At 53.6% G+C, this 18,175-nt stretch overlaps 1 protein-coding gene across 4 annotated transcripts; it reads right to left on the bottom strand.

The window, feature by feature from the left end:
- Nucleotides 1-1,942: 1,942 nt before the first annotated feature.
- Nucleotides 1,943-18,171, bottom strand: BCL6 (B-cell CLL/lymphoma 6). 4 transcript variants are annotated; one of them, NM_001012930.1, is given in 11 exon segments: nucleotides 1,943-2,300; nucleotides 3,211-3,378; nucleotides 3,814-3,951; nucleotides 4,133-4,263; nucleotides 5,363-5,530; nucleotides 6,341-6,522; nucleotides 7,119-8,099; nucleotides 8,229-8,450; nucleotides 9,143-9,310; nucleotides 10,221-10,259; nucleotides 18,111-18,171. In NM_001012930.1, coding segments are annotated over 8 exon segments (2,127 nt in total). In that variant the 5' UTR covers nucleotides 9,304-9,310; nucleotides 10,221-10,259; nucleotides 18,111-18,171; the 3' UTR covers nucleotides 1,943-2,300; nucleotides 3,211-3,234.
- Nucleotides 18,172-18,175: the final 4 nt, after the last annotated feature.

Raw genomic sequence — 18,175 nt, 5'->3', positions numbered from 1 at the left:
CCCTCAATCTTTCTTCATAGGAGAGGTGCAGAGCTGTCTGAGTATCTCTGTGGCCACCTCTGGACCTGCTACAGCAGCTCCATGTCTTTCTTATGCTGGGACCCCAGAGCTCGATGCAGCACTACAGGTGGGGCCTCACAAGGACAGAACAGAAAGAGACCATCACCTCCTTGACCTACCAGCCTCAGTGTCACCCAGGATACTCCTGGCTTTCTGGACAGCAGGCACACAGTGCTAGATCACATTAGTGCTAGAGCACACGGTGCTAGATCCCTTGCTTGCTTGCTTGCACTGGTGCTTGAGCTTGCTCCAACCCAGGTGCAGCACTTTGCACTTGCCCTTGTTGAATTTCATGAGGCTCACCTGTGCCAACCTTTCAAGGTCCCTCCCAGTGGCATTTCTTCCTCAGGTGTAAGACTGTAAGATTTCTCCCTAGAGCAACAAATAGCACAGTGCGGGCTGGATTCTTTCTTCTCCTTCTTTTTAAATACAATTTTTGGCCCATTCATTCCTAGCACTCCCTAAACTCCATCCTCGCCTGCCCTCTCGTGGGCATCCGCCAGAACGCAGCCAAAGTGCCTCCAAACCATCCTGCGAGGCACCGACAAGCACAGCCCTCGGAGCTGCCAGCAGAAATAAAGAGCAGATAGCATCCTTTGGTCCCCCTGTACGCTGAGGTCAGCGGCCACTGAGGTCAGCGGTGCCTGCATTTAAATGTTCTGCACTTCAGTGCCATTTTTACTCGGCATGAGTTCTGCAGCACCAAAGCCAAGCCCAAGGAATGGGGAAGGCAACCCCCAAACTGCTCAGCTGGAGGGAACCCGACCCGTTTCTCCGGTTGTGGTCCCATATGAGAAACAAAACGAGGCAGGAGCTGCGAGCTTAGTGAAGTGCTTTCTATCGCAGATGAAATCTGAAAGCGAACGTGGCCACGTCCCCATCTTTTGGGATGGCTGTGTGAGGGATGAGGGTGAGATGGGTACCAAAAGAGCTGCTCAGACACACTGTGGGAAACGCCATGGAAAGTGGCCCGTTTATCAGCCCGCTGTTGTCCTTTAGAGGACTGGAACGGCTCAGCCCCCTTCTCTGGAGCTAGGCTTTCAAAGGGCTGGCCTGACCGGCTCATCACTGACAGGCTCCACAGCCATGAAGTATGTGTGGTGTGGAGCTGAGTGTTCCCTCACCTCTACCCGGGGACAAAAGGCAGAGGTTGCTGTCACTTCGGCTGGGCTGCCTGGATGAGACATCGCTGTTAGAGAAACGATCATCTGTCAGGGGGAGGAAACGCAGCCATGATCCGGGAAAATAGTATTTGTTATGCAAACACAACGGGGAAAGGGAGGTCACAGGGATAAGGCCTGCTTGTCCGGGAAGGGCAGGGGCTGTCAGCACAGCCAGCAGGCTTCCAAAGGTGCCAAATGCAAGGAGCAAGAGAGGCTGAGAACTCCAAGTCAGCTCCTGACAGCAGAGAGGAACCTGAACGCGGCAGGCAGGCACAGCAGTGTGCCTGGGTTTGGGGCCAGCAGGACCTCATCCCACAGCCTCCTCTTCTTCCTGCTGAGGCCCACCACAGTGAATCACCCCCAGCCCCGCACCCGAATTAGCCACAAGCAAACAAAACACGAGCTGAGGTCTGCCCAGCCCTAAGCTGAGGTCTGCCCAGCCCTGCCCCACAGCAGTGCTGCCCACGTCACACAGAGGTGCCCTCAGCGAGTCCCCCTTGGTTTGCTGCAACTTGTGAGCACAGAGCAGGAGGCACTTTGCCCCTACCCTCATACTGAGGGTCCCCCATGGCTTCAGAGCTGCTCTCTCCCTGCTGCCAGGAATCCCCACGCCCACCCAGCTGCAGCTGGGAGCAGCACAGGGGCTCAGCCCCTTCCATCCTGTGGCCCAGGGGGCTCCAGGCAAAAAAAAAAGAAAAGAAACCAGACCTCTCACCGCATGGCGCTTCACTTTTCTTCATTTTATTCTTTTATTTGTACAGCTATATTTTACAGAACGCATTAATGCAGTTTAGACACAGCCCAAACCCTGTCTCCCGAGATTGTTTATAACACAAGCATGTAAAATAAGACTGGGGAAAAAAAAAATATATATATATATATAATCCAAAACAAACAAACAAAAACAAACAAACAAAAACATTCCCCCACAGAGAGTTCCACCACAACTCCTTCTGCAACATCAGGCTGTACCTTGAAGAAGAAACTGAGCTCCATATATAGTCCATACATTGAAAACTTCCATTGAAAAGAAAGGCACCGTGCGAAACCACATTGTACATATATACAGACTGAGAACTGGAACAAAAAAAAAGAGTTACATTTTATTATTATCTTAAATTCCTTCTGCAGCTTGGTTGGTTTAATACACACTTTGTTTGTTTTTTGTTTTTTTGTTTTTTGTAAATTGTAAACCTTCACTTGCAAAAAAATACAAATACACTGATGCATTTAGACAAAATATTTTCTTACTTGTACAGATGCAATACTTTAAAATATCTCGTTAAGTGCTCTATCATAATAAAGATTCTCAGAGTGGCTTCTGCCTGCAGAGTCCAACTGAGCCTTTAATGCATTTTATATATTTTTAATATAGCTTTTTTTTTTTTTAAAGGTCTATATATATTTATTTTATATATATATATTTATATATTTATATCTATATATATTTACAACTCTGCCATAGATTCCTTCACCTTTGGTTAAAAAAGTTAAAGCCCTCTCTTTAATAGCATACTTTCTCTTTAAAAGGACACACATTTTGCATACAAAAGAAAGAAATCTGTTCCCATAAATCAGCATTACATTCCTCATCTTCAGACGGCAAAGGCTGTGAAGGTCAGACTCCAGAGTTTATCAACACTCCACTGCACAGACATTTAAAATGACTACTTCTCATTTTTATCTTCTATATACAATAAGATCTGAATAATTTTCTCTTTCTTTTTTTTTTTTTTTTTCTCCTGTTTCACATAACTGGGAAAAATAAAACCCGTGTTTGTTCTTTTCTTTTTTTTTGTTGTTGTTGGTTTTTTTTTTGTTTTGTTTTGTTTTAATTTGCTTCTCGTGTTTTCCACCTATCTGCACTATGGGTTTATAGAGGCACTCCATCACGTGATGATTTTGTTTTTCTTTATATATATATATATATATAAACTTTTTCTCCGTTAAAGTGTTGCAAGTATCCTTTGGACAGCTCCCCTCTGACCTCCTCCTGGGAAATCCTTGGCCTTCAGCAAGCCTTGGGGAGCTCCGGAGGCACCTCGTTGGCCGAGATGCGGTACTGCACCTTGGTGTTTGTGATGGCCCCGTGCTTCTGCCGCAGGTGCAGCCGCAGCTGGCTTTTGTGGCGGAAGTGCAGGTTGCACTTCTCACACTGCAGAGCAAAAAAAGCAAAGGCACGAGGCGTCAAAATCACATTGGAAGTGGTGGCCGAGCAGCAGTGCAGTGCCCGTTCTCCCCCCCCATGTACTGTGCCCGTTGCACGGATGGAGTAGAGAAAGTGGAGCTACAGTGGGAGAAGCAGCAGGGAAGCTGCTGAGCCCCCGAGCCTTGACCCCAGCAAGGCACAGCACGCTGCCACACAGCTCCTCTCTCCATCCCCACACGCGGCAGGAGGCTGTCATTTGAGAGGTGTAACCTTCTTCCAGAATGGAGGAAGAATAGGAAAGCAGCTCTGATGCACCCAGTGCTGGCCACACATCAGAGCGTTCCCAATGCTGCAGCAAGCCCATGTGAACGATCTGCTGTCTTCCCACCCCTTGGGTTTGTTAGCATCCCAATCCCTGAAGAAAGGAGGCTGGTCACTCACATGATAAGGTTTCTCGCCCGTGTGGATTCGAAGGTGGCTTTTGAGGGTCTGCAGGTGCCGGAAACGTGTGCCACAGATCTCGCAGGGGTATGGCTTCTCCCCAGTATGAATGAGCACATGAGCACGGAGGTGGGCCACCTGTGGGAGAGCAGCCCCAGGTTAGGTTACCCACTGAGCCAACAAGCTGGCCTCCACCGACCTCAAAGCCCAGTTTATCCTCTTCATGGCCCCGCAGCCCCCTCCATGCGCCCCAGGTCTTCAGCAGGATCCTGCCCACGTCCCACCCCTGGGTGCTGCGGGTCTCAGAGCTCACACCTACCTGGACAAATCTGGCCCCACAGGTCTCGCACTTGTAGGGTTTCTCTCCGGAGTGAATACGTGTGTGGGTTTTCAGGTTGGCTGGCCGGTTGAACTGCGCCCCGCAGATGTTGCAGCGGTACGGCTTTTCTCCTGCAGAGTCCAACAGAAAGGACAAGGGGCTAAATATCAGTGTGCCGTGCACGTGCCAGCCCCAAAGCACAGTCCTGCCATGTGCCCGACCCTTTTAGAGGCATCTGTAGCACACAGGTGTTTTAGGAAGAGAACAACAGGCAGAAGCAGCCTCACTCCTCTCTGGAGCAGAGCTCACCTGCTATTGGTGTTTTTGGGGTTGGGAGCTGCAGTCTCCAGGGCAAAAGAGAAAGTCAGGGAGCTCTACTAGCAAGGATTAACAGCAATCACTCTTCCTGGCTGGCACCCTGAGTGTCCCCACAGCACCGAGCAGGGCACACACAACTGCCTGGCAGTCCCCGGCACGTCCCATTCCTCCTTGGAGGAGTGAGAAGAGCCAACAGAGCAGGAAGCCAAGGCATGCCTGGTGACCCAGCTCCACTCATTCTTCAGACACAGCTCCTGCTGTCAGCCCCGGATGCCTTTTCATGGCAAGGGGGGAGTTGCAAGAAGATTTTAACTAGTTTCTTCAGGCTGGTTGAAGATGAGCTCAATGGGGAGCGGAACAAGCCATCGCCTGTCCCCTCCTGCCTTTTTCTTTGGGTTAGCATTCAAGAGCAAATGGGTTCCTGCCTGGTGGATTAATTGGACCTGTGGGCGTCAGAGGGCTTTGAACCCACATCATCAGACCCAGCCTGGTGCTTGTATCACCCCGCTCGTCCCTGCAGCCACGTGGAGCTCCACTGGGGCTGTGGGACCTTCCCTCCTCAGCCAGGGAGGTGGCTGTTGGCATTAATAAAAGCATGAAATAGAAATCCCCGGGTTTGTCAGCAAATGACTAACCCCCTCATATCCCTTTCCTTTCTCAGCTTTCATTGTGCTGATTCACAGGGCCCATCCGTCCACAGATTTTTTCCCACCAGCAGAGTTTCTGCCAGGCTAGATACGATCTGCATTTCTAGGACGTAGGAAAAGCAACAAACAAAAACCCTACACGATTTTTGGATTTTCCTTTTTGGTCTGCCTAACCCGGAGGGGACACACATCTGCTCCCAGCTCAGAAACACCCAGGGCTCGACAGCAAACCAACTCAGCCCTCGAGGAGCCGCAGACACCGTACCTGTGTGGACGGTCTTGTGGCTGGCGAGGTTCCCCTTGTAGCGGAAGGAGGCCTGGCAGCGGTCGCACTTGTAGGGTTTGTCGCTGTGGACTTGCAGAGAGTGCCTCTTGAGCGAGGCCTCCTCGGAGAACCGGCAGTCACACTCGTTGCAGAAGAAGGCTCCGTTCTCTGAGGAGCAGAGCGGAGAGCGGTCAGACGGGTGATGCGCAACCCTATGCACCCAACTTATTAGGCGTCTTCTGAAGGATGCTCGGCCCTGGAGCCACTCCAGCACCTTCGGAGGTCTTAAACCTTCATGGTGCAGATGTCTTCCGCGAGCGTGGGAAGACCACCAGCAGCTGAAGAAGCAGGCGGGTCGCCTGTTACAAGGCTGCCCAGCTCTTAAATGCTGCGTGGAGCTTTGAGCATCACTGCTCAAAGGGTTCCTGCTACAGATCTCTGCCCAGACCACAGTGACAATTCTGCATTCCCTCTCCCTGAGCTACAGGCAGATGGGCACACAGATATTGTCTCCGGACTTGTGGGGTTTTGCAACGAGCTTGCAAGGCTCATTATCTGCATTTCTCCAGATGCGCACATTTGGCTCCCTGATAATGAAGGTATCGTGACGGATGCATGAGACACACTACCTTGCCCAATCCCCATTAGGATCGTTACATCTGCCAAGCTTGTTCTCATGTGATAGTGGCAGGGTGGAGTTCAATTTATTTCCTGTCCTGAGCTGCCAGGTTAGCAGCAGGTGACTAACTCCCCACACAAGGTATCTGGATGGTGCTGGGGAAGGGGAGGACAGAAGCAGTACCCACGTGTGAGCATCTCACATGCGTGCACACAGCTGGCCAGCCAGTTAACACCACAAAGCACTTCGAGATCCACCAGCACCAGAGCCAAGTCTGGCAGTCCCTTTGGATGAAGGGCACCGGGTGAACGTGTCCCTTTCCCCGCTGGCTGAAAAGGTGACCGGGATGCAGGACTCACCGCAGCTGGAGTCAGAGTACTCAGACTGGGTTTCCCCCATCTCCTCTCCAAAGGCTGAGCCAGAGGTGTGAAGGCACATCTCAGTGTGTTGCGGGGACTGGCAGCCGCAGGAGCTGCACTTCGATGAATGCATGTAGAGCGGGGACTGCCCCTCACTGCTGCGCGGGGACCCATCCCGGGACCTACGGAAGGACAGCAACACACACAGCTGTGAGAAGGCTCTTGCTGTGCTTGAGCTACCAGGTCCTTGTTGTTTGCATCATTCCAGACACAAGGAACACCCATGTTTTGTGGGGAGACTTCTGAGCTAAGATGCACAGCATAGCCCTGATCAACAACAGGTCCCTGAGCCTCACCCTGCAGGTGCCCATTGTAAAATGACCTCAAAGCTCTCTAGGAACATCCAGGTCCAGGGGACAGCACAGTGCTCCATGCTGATTCAGCCTTGCAGTGCCTACAGCCGACCACAAGCTCTAGGCAGTGATCTGGGTGAAAACCATGCTTGGCAAATTCAAGGTCCAGAAACCACCCAGAGCTGCTGAAGCAGGTCAGGAATTCCTGACCCTGCGTTTCCAACTCCACCACGAGGCCAAGCTGGCACTGCTATCACAGGGACAGCTGGAGCCCAGCCGATGACCCTGGCAGTGCTTCAACATGTGCAGAGGTTTCCACCTGCTCACAGCCAGACACCCCAACACAACACTAGAGCTATGTCACGCACCTCCAAACTCTCAAGAACAACACAGGGAGTCCTGTCTGCCAGGGGCCACCTTCTCACCTGTTAACAATGTTGTTGAGTCTGCTCGCTTGGGGGATATTGGAGTCTTCTCCATTCACGCTCATCTTGGTGGGGGATTGCACGTTGAGATGCTCTGGCTCCATGGACTGCTGGCAAGTGGACATGGGCATGTAGGTGCGAGGAGAGAGGGTTCCCATCTCATTCTGGTCAGCGCTGTCTTGTTTGGTGCTCTGGTTAAGAGAGTTGAGGACAATGAATTTGTACTTCTTCCAGTTGCAGGCTTTGGGATCAGTGGGGCTCTTGGTGAAGAGGGAGTTGGAGTTCTGACTGATGCGGGCATTCTTGCTGCTGCTGGACTCAGTGGGAGAGTTGGGCTGACAGTCTGACTTCTGGGGGCTCTGGGGGCTGATCAGGCCCTTGCGGTCCAGGGGGGTATTGGTGGGCTCAAAGTGCTGGCTGATCTCATCCTCTGAAGAGGTCCGCTCCTCCTCTTTGGCCACTTTGTCACAAGAGAAGTAGGGATTGTTCCGGATGGAGGGGACGACGGGTTTGGGGCCAGAAGCTACACTGTAGTGCATGTCGCTCCTGGCTTCTTCAGCAGCACCTTCTTTTGGAGAATAGATGGTGGCGTGGCACATGTTGGCCGAGATGTCGGTGATGGTTCTCATGTACTCCGTGGGGATTGTCCTGGAGCCGTCACATGGGATCCTCTCCTTGGGGAAGGCACTCACCCTTGAGAGTTCGGAGAGAGGCATCCTCATCTCCCGCAACTCATCATCCACGAGGAAGCCATTGAGAGGCAGAGGGCTGTACCCAGGGTAGGAAATGGAGGATCCAGGCAAACTGTTGAATAAGCCAGGTGCGAAGGCCCTCCCATTGCAGAGGGACCCATTCTGGAGAGGCATGCTGTTCTCTGAGACATCTCTGCCTCGATAAGCCATCACCTCTGGGTGGTTCAGCATCCGGCCAGCCAAAAACTCTTCCCTTGGGGTCTTCACAGCAGACACCATCTCAGCTTCGCTGGAATCAGGCAAAAAAGGGAGAGACGCGTTCATTTTCAGCGCACAAAGATGCATTTGCAGCTACTCTGTCAGCCCTCCCCTCTCCCACCCAAACACATCATCTCCAAAGTTCACTTACGGTGCTCACCTAGATTTGACAAACCTTCGGCAAGTATCAACCACGTGCTCCATCTGCAGGTACAGCGCCGTGGCCATCACAGCCATGATATTGTTCTCCCTCAGGTTCAGACGGGAGGTGTACATGAAGTCCAAAAGGATGCAAAACCCCTCGGGGTTAATTTCAGGGTCCAGGTTGATGACATTCAAGTTGCACTTGAGCTGGTCAGTGAAGATGCTATAGAAGAGGCCACTGCAGACAGGAGACAGAGGAAGACAAGCATTACGACAATTAAGAAGGAGAACTTACTTGAAATCCCTTAGCTCACAGAGTCTTGTGCTTGGGAAGAGAGGAGGAGAAGGAGGCAATTACAGTATTCCCTGAGCTTCCCCCTTATTATCAAGCTTGGTTTCCTAGCTTAGTAAGCGTCTTCTGCACTGCACTTTTAGCAACCGGCACAGCCTGCTTTTAGATCTCACCTGCTCAACAGCTCCCCACTGCCTTGCTTTAGAAATTCCCCTTATTCTGTTGTTCTTACCATACCCCCCTCCACCCCCCTCTCTGACTCACTTCCTTCAGAAGCCTCTTGGGGCATCCATGCTCACTCTTTCAACCCAAAGGGAAAAAAAAAAAAAAGAAACTCTGGCAAAACATTTTTCAGATGTCTTAATAATCAAATCTTTGCTTCTCCAAATCTTTAGATTGTCAGCAGGAAACCCTGGAAGGCATTTGCAGTAATGAGGTGAGGTAATGGTGGGATGCTAATTAGAGGTCACTAAGGTGCAATCCTTGACCTGGAAAAGGATTTCAGACCCAACTGGGCTTGAAAATCCACAGCCCTACAGCCAGAAGGAATAGCTCTAAGAACAGCAGGGGACACAGTGGTCACAGAGGGCTCACCCACCCCTGTGGAGTGGTTAAAAGCAGAGGGAGCTCCCACCCACCTGCAGGCCATCAGCACTGTTTTGTGGGCTCTGAACTGCTCCCGGTTCACGATGATGACGACGTCAGTCAGGATATCCCGGCTTCTAAGGCGGTTGAGATTGAGGAGGACATCGCTTGCGTGGCGGGTGAACTGGATGCAGCTGTCTGCCGGTGAGGCCATCTTGAGTCTGCCCAGGACGGAAGCAGAAAGATGGGAAATGAAGAAAAAGCCTGAAGAGCACCCAAACCTCAGTGGAGAGCCCACTGCTGCTCCAGGATGCCTGCGGACGGCCTGCTGCCATGGAGGGATGCCCCCAGGTCCCCTGGTGAGGCCCCTTGGGGCAGCCCTAAGAGCCGGTGTGTCTCGGTTGCACCCTGCAAGCAAAGACAACCGGACCCTCCTGAGGATTATCTCACCGGCTCCTGCCTCACCCATGGCAGCCCCACCCCAGCCCACTCCTCCCACCACCACTGCTCCTCTGGTTCATCTCCTGAAGCTCCCAGCACGGCCTCATCCTCAGGAGCCAGTTCCCTCAGCCGAGCTTGGCCATGGGAACCGAAGTGAGCCCCGAAGCTCCCAGCTGAGATTTCAACATCTGCTCACACGGTGGAGCACCAGCCCTCATCCACCATCAGACTTCTTCCCCGCTCTCACGTGGCCAGCCCAGAGAAGAGCTATCTGCTGTCTCCCAATGAATCGATGATGGCAGTGAGAAGCAGAGCTCATCCGACCTGTTGGGCTGCTGCCCACACTGCAGCCCAGCCTCTCCCAGCAAGGAAGGATGGGGTGAGTCGAGGAACAACAACAGCCTTCTCCCAGCACAGCACCCACTGACCCACCTCAAGGATGCCCAGCAGCCACCCATGACAGCCTGCACTGCCCCACGTCTAAAGTTTGGGCTGCTGTGTGCACCTCCAGCACCAAATTCCACACTGACCCCTCTTTCCCAGCCCCATCTCCTCCTCCTTCCTCTTGTGAATGTATTTCCCACAGAGCAGCTGCTTTCCTGAAAACCAATCTCAGCTGGGTCTAATGAAACATTTAATTCAACGCCGTAAAGGGAAGGAGGGTAAGGGGGAAAATTGACATGTACATACCCAATGCCTCAATTCACAGTCCAAAAGTTTCTTTCAAACCTGTAAATAAAGCACAAGAAAACAAACACCACGTTAGCAGATAATAATGAATTGGCTGTGGCAAAGGCACAAGCTTGCTGTTTCCCTACGGTATCAGTGGGATAAAAGCTAGAGATAACAAACCCTGCACTCTCCAGTAAGGTTAACATTTGTTTCTTCCGGTACAATACGTTCTTATCACAACCACAGGCTTTGAGAATCCAATCATAGCTTCTTCCACACCCTCTAGCCCAAACCATGGGCGTATGCCAAGGAGGTTTTCATTTCCATGACTCAGGAACTTGAAGGCAGGTGGGGAAGGGAAGTCAAGTGAGAATTTTCTCACCGCTTCTTTCAGAGACAGCTCTCCCCTGCCAACACCAAATTCCCAGCCAACGCCACGTCTGAGACCAATGCCACACACGCAGCACCTTGTTAACAGGTATGACTTACACGCCAACACTTGCTGCTGCTCTGCTCAGAAGTCTGGACGGCAGCTGAGTTTGGTCCTCCCGAGCCTCTCTCGCCCTTATCGAGCAGCAGGAGAAGCACTATGGGACGGGACAGCCAGACAGAGCCGGGAGGATGTGGACATCAAGAGCCACAATGACTTGGCCAAGACTGTGTAGGAAGTTGGTGGCGTGGACGGATGGGGACCCAAACAAATGCCTTCCTCCAGCTGCTGGAAAAGCACTCCCCAAACCTCAAGCTTTGTCTCCAGCAGCCGGCTGCACAGGAAGCACGGCTGGGGCGGCACGGCAAGGAAACTCAGGAGTTAACTCACACTGCTACTTCCACATTTACTACCAACCAGCAAACACGATTAACCTGGCACCAACAAAGGGGGAAGTCCTCAGCAGGAACAGGGAGACGTGCAGTGAGTAAGCGAACCAACAAACGCCAGGACAAGCCGGAGCGATGCAGCGGGACCACCAGCACTTGCAGAGAGCACGTGCAGCCCTGCACCTGCAGGTGAGATGGATGTGGAGCTCCCCTCCTGCTCCAGAGGGGCAGGGATGGGAAGAAGGGGCGTGATTCAAGGCGTGATGTCACGCAGAGCCCAGAGGGGTGTTACAGTCCCGCTGCAGCCATCAAATGCAAATCTTCAAGACCTGCTGCTCTGAGCCTGCGCACAAAAAGTGACTCATTTCCCAAATCCTGCAGGCTCTGACCTTTCTGTACTCGCTCACCGCCAGCCACTCGCAATTGAAAGCCCGGGCTCTGCAAGGAGCTCAGCATACATTTGTGTTCCCACCATTTGGGGCTGCTGGGTCACATCCTGCCCCTGGCTGGGCTCCCGGTGGCTCACCCCGGTGTCACAGACGTAGGGACTGACCTGTCTGTAAACCAACAAACTGTGACATGAACTCTGTGCCCGTGAGCATCACGTGAGAAGCTGCTGCTGTCGCCAAATTCCTTTACTCACAGCACTAGCAGTCGGGGGGGAGAGGGGGGACACCCAGACCCTACGCACCCTCCCAGATCCCCTCTCTGCAGCGCAGTGTGTGGTGCAGGCAGGTGCATCCCAAGCGTTGTGGCTGCAGGATCCTTCCGTCCCCTCTCTAGCAGAGCAGCATTAACCCTGCCCCTCCCAACCTCTGCACTCCAGGCAGGGTGCTCTGAGGAGAAAGGGACAATGATGAGGAGCAGAGAGAAGTGATGGGGAGCACAGAAGACCACCGTGGGCAAGCACAATCTTCTCCAGCCCCATGCCCCCCCGCCCCAGGATGCTTCCCTAAGCTCAGCTGCATTCAGAGCATCACCCCAGTGTCCCCCACCCCCTAATTTTCCTGCCCAGTACCTCGGAGGTGTGGGCCAGCGGCAGTGCTGGAGGCTGCATGCCGGGGCTTGCTGTGCCCAGAGAGGAAGGTCGGGGCCCATTCCGGGGGTGGCCACATGGGACTGTCAGTGCTGCTGCCTTCCAGGAAGGCAGTGGGTCTGCCCCAGCGGTTCAGGGAACGGCCCTTCCCTGCTGGCACCTCCCCGAGAAAGCCTATTCCTGGAAGGGAGCCCAGGGCCAGAGCTGCCCTCCTGGTGCCAAGCGGCTCAGCTGTGTGGGGAGGGAACCCCCGGCTCCACCCCACGAAGAGGGGAGACCCCCGCAGCTGCCCCCTGCACCACACAGAGGGCAGAAGCTGCAACCCCCATCCCTCCATCTTTCTGCCACGCACAGGGCAACTCCTCCCATCCATCCACTCCTGCATCTAGGGAATCCCTTTCCATCCATCCTCCCCTCACCCTGCGCAAAGGGGAGATTCCTTCCTCTCCTATCCCTCTTTGCATGGAGGATTCCCCTCACCCTACCCTCTCCCCCCCCCATACTGCTGATACGGAGGAGGGCACCCATCACCCCCGCACCTGCTCTCCTACCCCTCCAGCGCCCGCCGTGCCGACTCCTTTGCATCACCCCAGAGGAGTGGATGGCTGAAGTCTCTCTTCCCCATAACCTCATCCCACACAGCGCTCCGAAACTGCCCGCCCAGGGGAAGCTCCATCCTGCCCCCCCACCCCCAGCCTGGGCATACTGCCAGCTGCCCCCCACCCCAGAGACGGATGCTGGGTTCCTCCAGCGCCGAGACACAGCCAAACAAGTGGGGTGTGGGAGGCTGCGGGTACGCCGGCACCCAGCTCAGCTTTCCCCATGCCACGCAACCAGGGGACACCGAGCGTCCTTTAGCTGTCACAGCGCAGTTTTTATTAATTTAGCAGCTTCTGGTTGGCGTCTAGGCCAAAACGTGGCTTGGTTAATAATAAGCAAAGGAGAGACGGAGAAGAGCCCAAGCACACTGTCAGCACAGATCAAACGCAGCATCGCCAGCGAGAGCCCCGCCGCTTTTTCCATCGTAGCCTTCCGCGAGCAGATTGCACTCGCTCTATCGAGCGGTCTCTGCTAACTTTCAGTCTGATCCAATTTCCTGCCAGCAAACAAATGTTTCTAGGAAATGCAATACATTATCCGAACGGGTTTATTATCAGCGTTTGGAACCAGGAAAACTGCATATTTTCTCGAGCGCTGCGGGGAACTTTAGAGTTTGTACTTCAAAAGAGGGTTTAAAAGGATTGCCCTTGAAAGCCAGCCCGGCTTAAGTCTCCACATTGTTTTGGTCTTTGCAGAAAAAAGAAAAAAAAGCCCCACAACGCAGCGCGGGGGAAGCGCAGCAGAGCCGCCCCCCCGACATTTCCCACCGAGGAGGGCACGTAGCTGGGAGCTGAGCGGAGCCCTTGGGAAGCGCGGAGCTGAGCCTGCTGCAGCCTTCCCAATGACCCCAAGCAATTGGGCACATGAATTTTTCAAGGGACGGCAGCAGCCACGTCCCAGCTGAAGCAACGGAGCGAGGCTGAGCACCGCTCAGCTCAGCTGGCGGAGTCCCTGTCCCCGGGGGGCTCAGGGAGGTGTCCTGCCGTCCCCACTCCGTATGTCACCGACCCGACCCTCCCCAGCTCTGTGCTGCAGGGATGCAGCTCAGCTGGCAGTAAGGATCCCAGTATCCCACCTGGCTGTGGTGGGACAAGTGCAGCACGGGGTGCGCTACCCAAGGCAGAGCACCTCTGTATTTATAAAGCCAAATGGATTTAAGGAGGGGACATCTTCCTCGGGACCCACTGTCCTGCACTGTGCTTGTTCTGCACTCTGCCTGCTGCCAGCAGCAATCCCATCTTCCTCCCCGAAACCACAGATCCTCATAGGATCCCAGTGGGCAGCCCGAAGGGAGCACATCAGAGAGAAGAAATGGGGGGAGAAAATACAGATCCCAAATTCTTGCTCCTCTCCCAGCTCCCTTCTTCACGTATGAAGCTCCATGGGCACTGCCAGGGTTTTAAAGCAGCCTGGAGAACTAAATGCTTCAGGGGTACATGTGCCTTTGGGCTGACCTGCCCTGCTGCAATGGGAACACAAGGTCTAGAGCGGATTGAAAAAGAAATAAGGATAAATGCAGGGAGGACTCCATTTGCAGTCTAAATTTGCAGTCTGAAGCCGAGTGGTCAGACGCTAACTTTCGGACATCCACCGAACCCAACTGCAAACTGTGAACTCCTGAGGTTTGCCAATGCCTTTTGTAAACATGGAAACCGAGTGTCACTTTTTGCCAAACAGAAGAATGGTTTAAAAATAGATCTAGGAAAGAATACAGGCACTCAACGCACAGGGCTCCTGTTTATAGACTCCCATGCTGCTATAAAACAGAATGAGAGGTTACGAGCACGCAGGCAGCCTTCCACCAAATTTAGATTTTACAAACTTCTCAGAAACCTGAAAACAACATTTTAGGCTCTGTCCGAACCCATAAAAGCCCTTCATGAGGAGTTTGAAGCACTGAAATGGGCATGAAATGGTTCTCCAGCCACCACAAGAAATATGTGGACGGACAGAAACTGCACTGAGAAATGCATCTATAGGTGAGAGCTCCGTTCTGCTCGCCTATGGACTTTGTAATGGCAGGTTCTTTTTAATGGGGTATTCAAACACATTAAGAGGATATCCACCCCCGCTGCTAAAGCACACGCCGACTTTTACCACCTGGCTTTGTAACGGGTCTTGGAGGGCGGTCAATGCGTCTGCTAAAAAACAAAAAAAAACCAAAAACCCAACAACGTTCCTACAAATTAACACCGGGCTGCTGAAAGTAAATCACAAATAAATAAATAACCAAACAAAAGCAGCGCAGCTTTCCAAAATCCGTTCGAAATTAGGCAGAGATTCGGGTGAAAAAGAAAAAAAAAAACCAACAAAAAACACCGGCAAACAAAAAGCGTCCGCCGCCGCCGCCGCCGCCGCCTCAGCCCCGTCCCCGCGCGGCGCGGAGCGGACGCACCGCTGGATGGCAGCAGTCAGCTGCGCTGCGGGACGGAGCGTTTCCCCCTTGGAAAACACAACAGCCCGACCAAACCTGGAAAACATATAATTCGCTCGATGTAATTCTGTTTCTCTCAAAACGCGTCTGAGCGACGTTATTTGTTTATTTATTTTTTAATGAGCTTTTCCAGCCTTGGGTTTCTTTTTTTCTTTTTCTCTGGGGGAAGGGGGGAATCTTCGCGTTTCTGCGAGGTTTATTTCTGTCTCATCGGGCGGACTTAAGGTCCTCCCCGCGATGCCTACAAAGTATCAGGAGGACTTCTGACAGATTCTCATTTATTTATTTATTTATTTATTTTTCTTCTTTTTTCTTTCAGCGGGATCGGGAAGAACCACTTCTCATTCCCACTTCTTCCTTCGCAGTAACAGCCACCCGGCTCAGCCCCACTTCCCCTCCCAATACTGACTCAGTCGGAACGGAGGGGGATTGGAAATTGGGATTGAAATGCATCCCCAGCTCTTTGATCTGCTTTGCTCGCAGACGGAGCTTTTTTTCCCCCTTACAGGAGCGACGCAATAATCCATTCCCCTGGAAAATTGCTCGACACCCTCTGAATATTTCAATGGCTTGATGGTTTGTTTCATGGGGCAGAAATTGCTGTCTGCGTTACACGGTTTTAAAGCAGCAATCCCATCGTTAGAAAAAAATAACATGAGCTCAGGTTCTGCCTCGCTCTCTGTTTCTATAGATAGAGACGAGGCTGCCTTACAATATTTTCTAGGGGATTTTTGAGCTGTAACCCCCCAAGGACGGCTAGAGGAAGCCTGCGTTCATTCGTAAAGCTCTCATCCCTCCAGCCGTCAAAACAATACAGCAAATCCTCGTTTTTTAAGCATTTAAACCTCCGGCCAGGGCTCAGCGTGCAGCCCCGGATGGAAGGAGGGCTGACCCCAATCACTGCCACTCTCACGGGGTAAGAGCTGAGGCTCAGACAGATGTGGCTCAGCACGGAGCTGCCCCGGTCCCACATCTGCCCGCTCCCAGCCCCGCTCGGCACCGACCCCGCACTCCTGAAATCAGTGGCAAAAAGCGAAGTGAGGCCGGCTCTGTTTGTCTTGGTCTCGACTCACGGTTTTAAGCCCAGATTATTTGCCTCTTCCCTGGAAATGCAACAGGGGGTCAAAGGCAGCTTTTTAGGCACATGTGAGAGGCTGCTGCCGGTTTTTTTCCAAACAAACGCCCTGCTTTCTGTTTCCCTCCTACCCAAGAGGCGATTTCATAACATTTCATACTGTGACTTTGCAAACTACAGGAGGGGAAGGGGGGGGGGTGGGTAGGATGGCCGGGGTGGGGGGCACGGCCGAGAGAGGTCGCTGCCGCCCGACCACGAAAGTTTTCACAACAAAGTTGGGCTTTTTCGGTTTTGTTTTGTCTTTTTTTTTTTTTTTTTAAAGGGGAGGGGGGGGACTGTAAAAAAAATACGCCTAATAATAATAATAATAATAATAATAATAATAATAATAAGGCATTTTCCTTTTGCACACCCCTTTTTTGCGTCTTTTTTTTGGGGGGGGGGGGGGGGGGGCTGCGCGGCGCAGCGGGGCCGAGCGCGGAGGTTGCGCGGCCGCTCCAGGAATAGCGCGTGGCCGGGGGCCAACCGCGCGGCTCCCGGCGGCAGATTTACGAGCGCTGTCCCCGCGCCAAACGCGCCGCGGTAGTAAACACAGGGGAAGGGCCGCGCTGGGGGCACCGGGGGCTGCCCCGCACCCCGACGCAGCGCTGCCGGGATCCCCGCTCCGTGCGCGGCTGCGCTCCGCGCGGACCTCCCCGCGGTTTTGTTATTACGATCGCGCTTGCGAGCCCTTCGCGCTATACTCGGAGCCGCTTCACGCACTTTCCCTGCCCCCCCGTTCCCAAACGTCGCTCTTATTTTGAGCGCTGCGCGCTATTTTCAGAGTCGCTTCACGCACTTTCTCCCCTCCCCAACCCCGTTCCCAAGCGTCGCACCGCGCTTTATTCACAGCCGCCCCGGTTCCCCGTCGAAGCCAACGCGGTTCCCCCGCCCCGAGGCCGGCGGGAGGGAGAGGACGTGCGGCGGTCGGGCCGGGCCTCCCCGCGGGCTCCCCCCTTCCTCGGGCCGGGAAATGCCGCAACTCTCCTCCATCAGCGCCCGCTCCTCGCCCGGGGCTTGACAGATCGCGGCGCGGCCCCGCCACAGGTTGCAAAAAACGCAGCCGCATCGGGGACGGAATAACAACAACCGGAACGCGGGGAGAACGCAATCATCATAGTAATAAAAATACAAAAGCAAAAGGGAATGGAAACCATGCGGAAAAGGCCCCGAGAGGAGGTTGCGGGGCGGCTTCGTGCGGTGGAAAAGAAAGACAGCGCGGGGAGGGAGGGGGGGTAGAAGAGAGAAAGAGAGGAGAAAGGGAAATAAAAACGAGGGGAATAAAAATATAAAGCACGGCCCGAGAGAGGGAAGCGGCCCCGGGAGCGCGAAGCGGCCCCGAGCGCTGCGAGCCGAACGGGCTGCGGGAGCGGCTCCGCGCTGCGCCCGCCCGGAGGCTGCAGGTGCGGGGCGGCCGCGCTGCCGGCGCTGCGGGGACGGAGCGGCGCTGCGGGACGGCGCGGTTCGGGCACAGCCCCGGCCGGCACGGGGCAGCGCTTCTCTCGCGTCGTGGGGAGAGGGGAGCGTCGGGGGTCGGTTAGTTAATTAGGGCCGATCCGAAGGAACGGAGCGGGTGGTTAAAAGAAAAAAAAAAAAAGAGGGGGGGGAACGGGGGAAGGATGGAAGGATGGAGATCGTTTGGGTTATTGGGTTTTGTTTTCTGTTTGTTTTTGTTTTTTTTTTAATATATCCGAGCGCCGTCGGGGCACCTGCCGCGGGAACGGGGGGGAATGGGAAGAAATATATAGGGGCGGCTCAGCGCCAGGCGCGGAGGGAGAGAGGAGGGAGAGAGAGGAGGGAAAAAAAGAGAGAAAAAAAAAAAAAGAGAGAGAGAGAGGGAGAGAGAGAGAGAGAGAGAGAGAATTAAAGGGTAAAATCGGCCGCGGCAATAGAAGCAGCAATCACCTGGTCTCCGGGCTTTCCTAGAAACTCCTTGCATCACCACTTCTAAGAACCCCAGTTCTAAGAAT

Source organism: Gallus gallus, chromosome 9 (genome assembly GCF_016699485.2).
Source record: "Gallus gallus isolate bGalGal1 chromosome 9, bGalGal1.mat.broiler.GRCg7b, whole genome shotgun sequence".
Classification (NCBI taxonomy): domain Eukaryota; kingdom Metazoa; phylum Chordata; class Aves; order Galliformes; family Phasianidae; genus Gallus; species Gallus gallus.
The sequence above is the reverse complement of the archived record's forward strand: the minus strand, read 5'-3'. Positions and strand labels throughout refer to the sequence as shown.

Excerpts from the sequence above, each read along its gene's own strand:
- BCL6 (XM_015291406.4), bottom strand. The coding sequence starts at position 9,303 with ATGGCCTCACCGGCAGACAGCTGCATCCAGTTCACCCGCCACGCAAGC. Across the intron at positions 8,451-9,142 it reads ACAGTGCTGATGGCCTGCAG|TGGCCTCTTCTATAGCATCT; the intron begins GTGGGTGGGAGC and ends TCCTGTCTGCAG. Across the intron at positions 6,523-7,118 it reads CTCAACAACATTGTTAACAG|GTCCCGGGATGGGTCCCCGC; the intron begins GTGAGAAGGTGG and ends GTCCTTCCGTAG.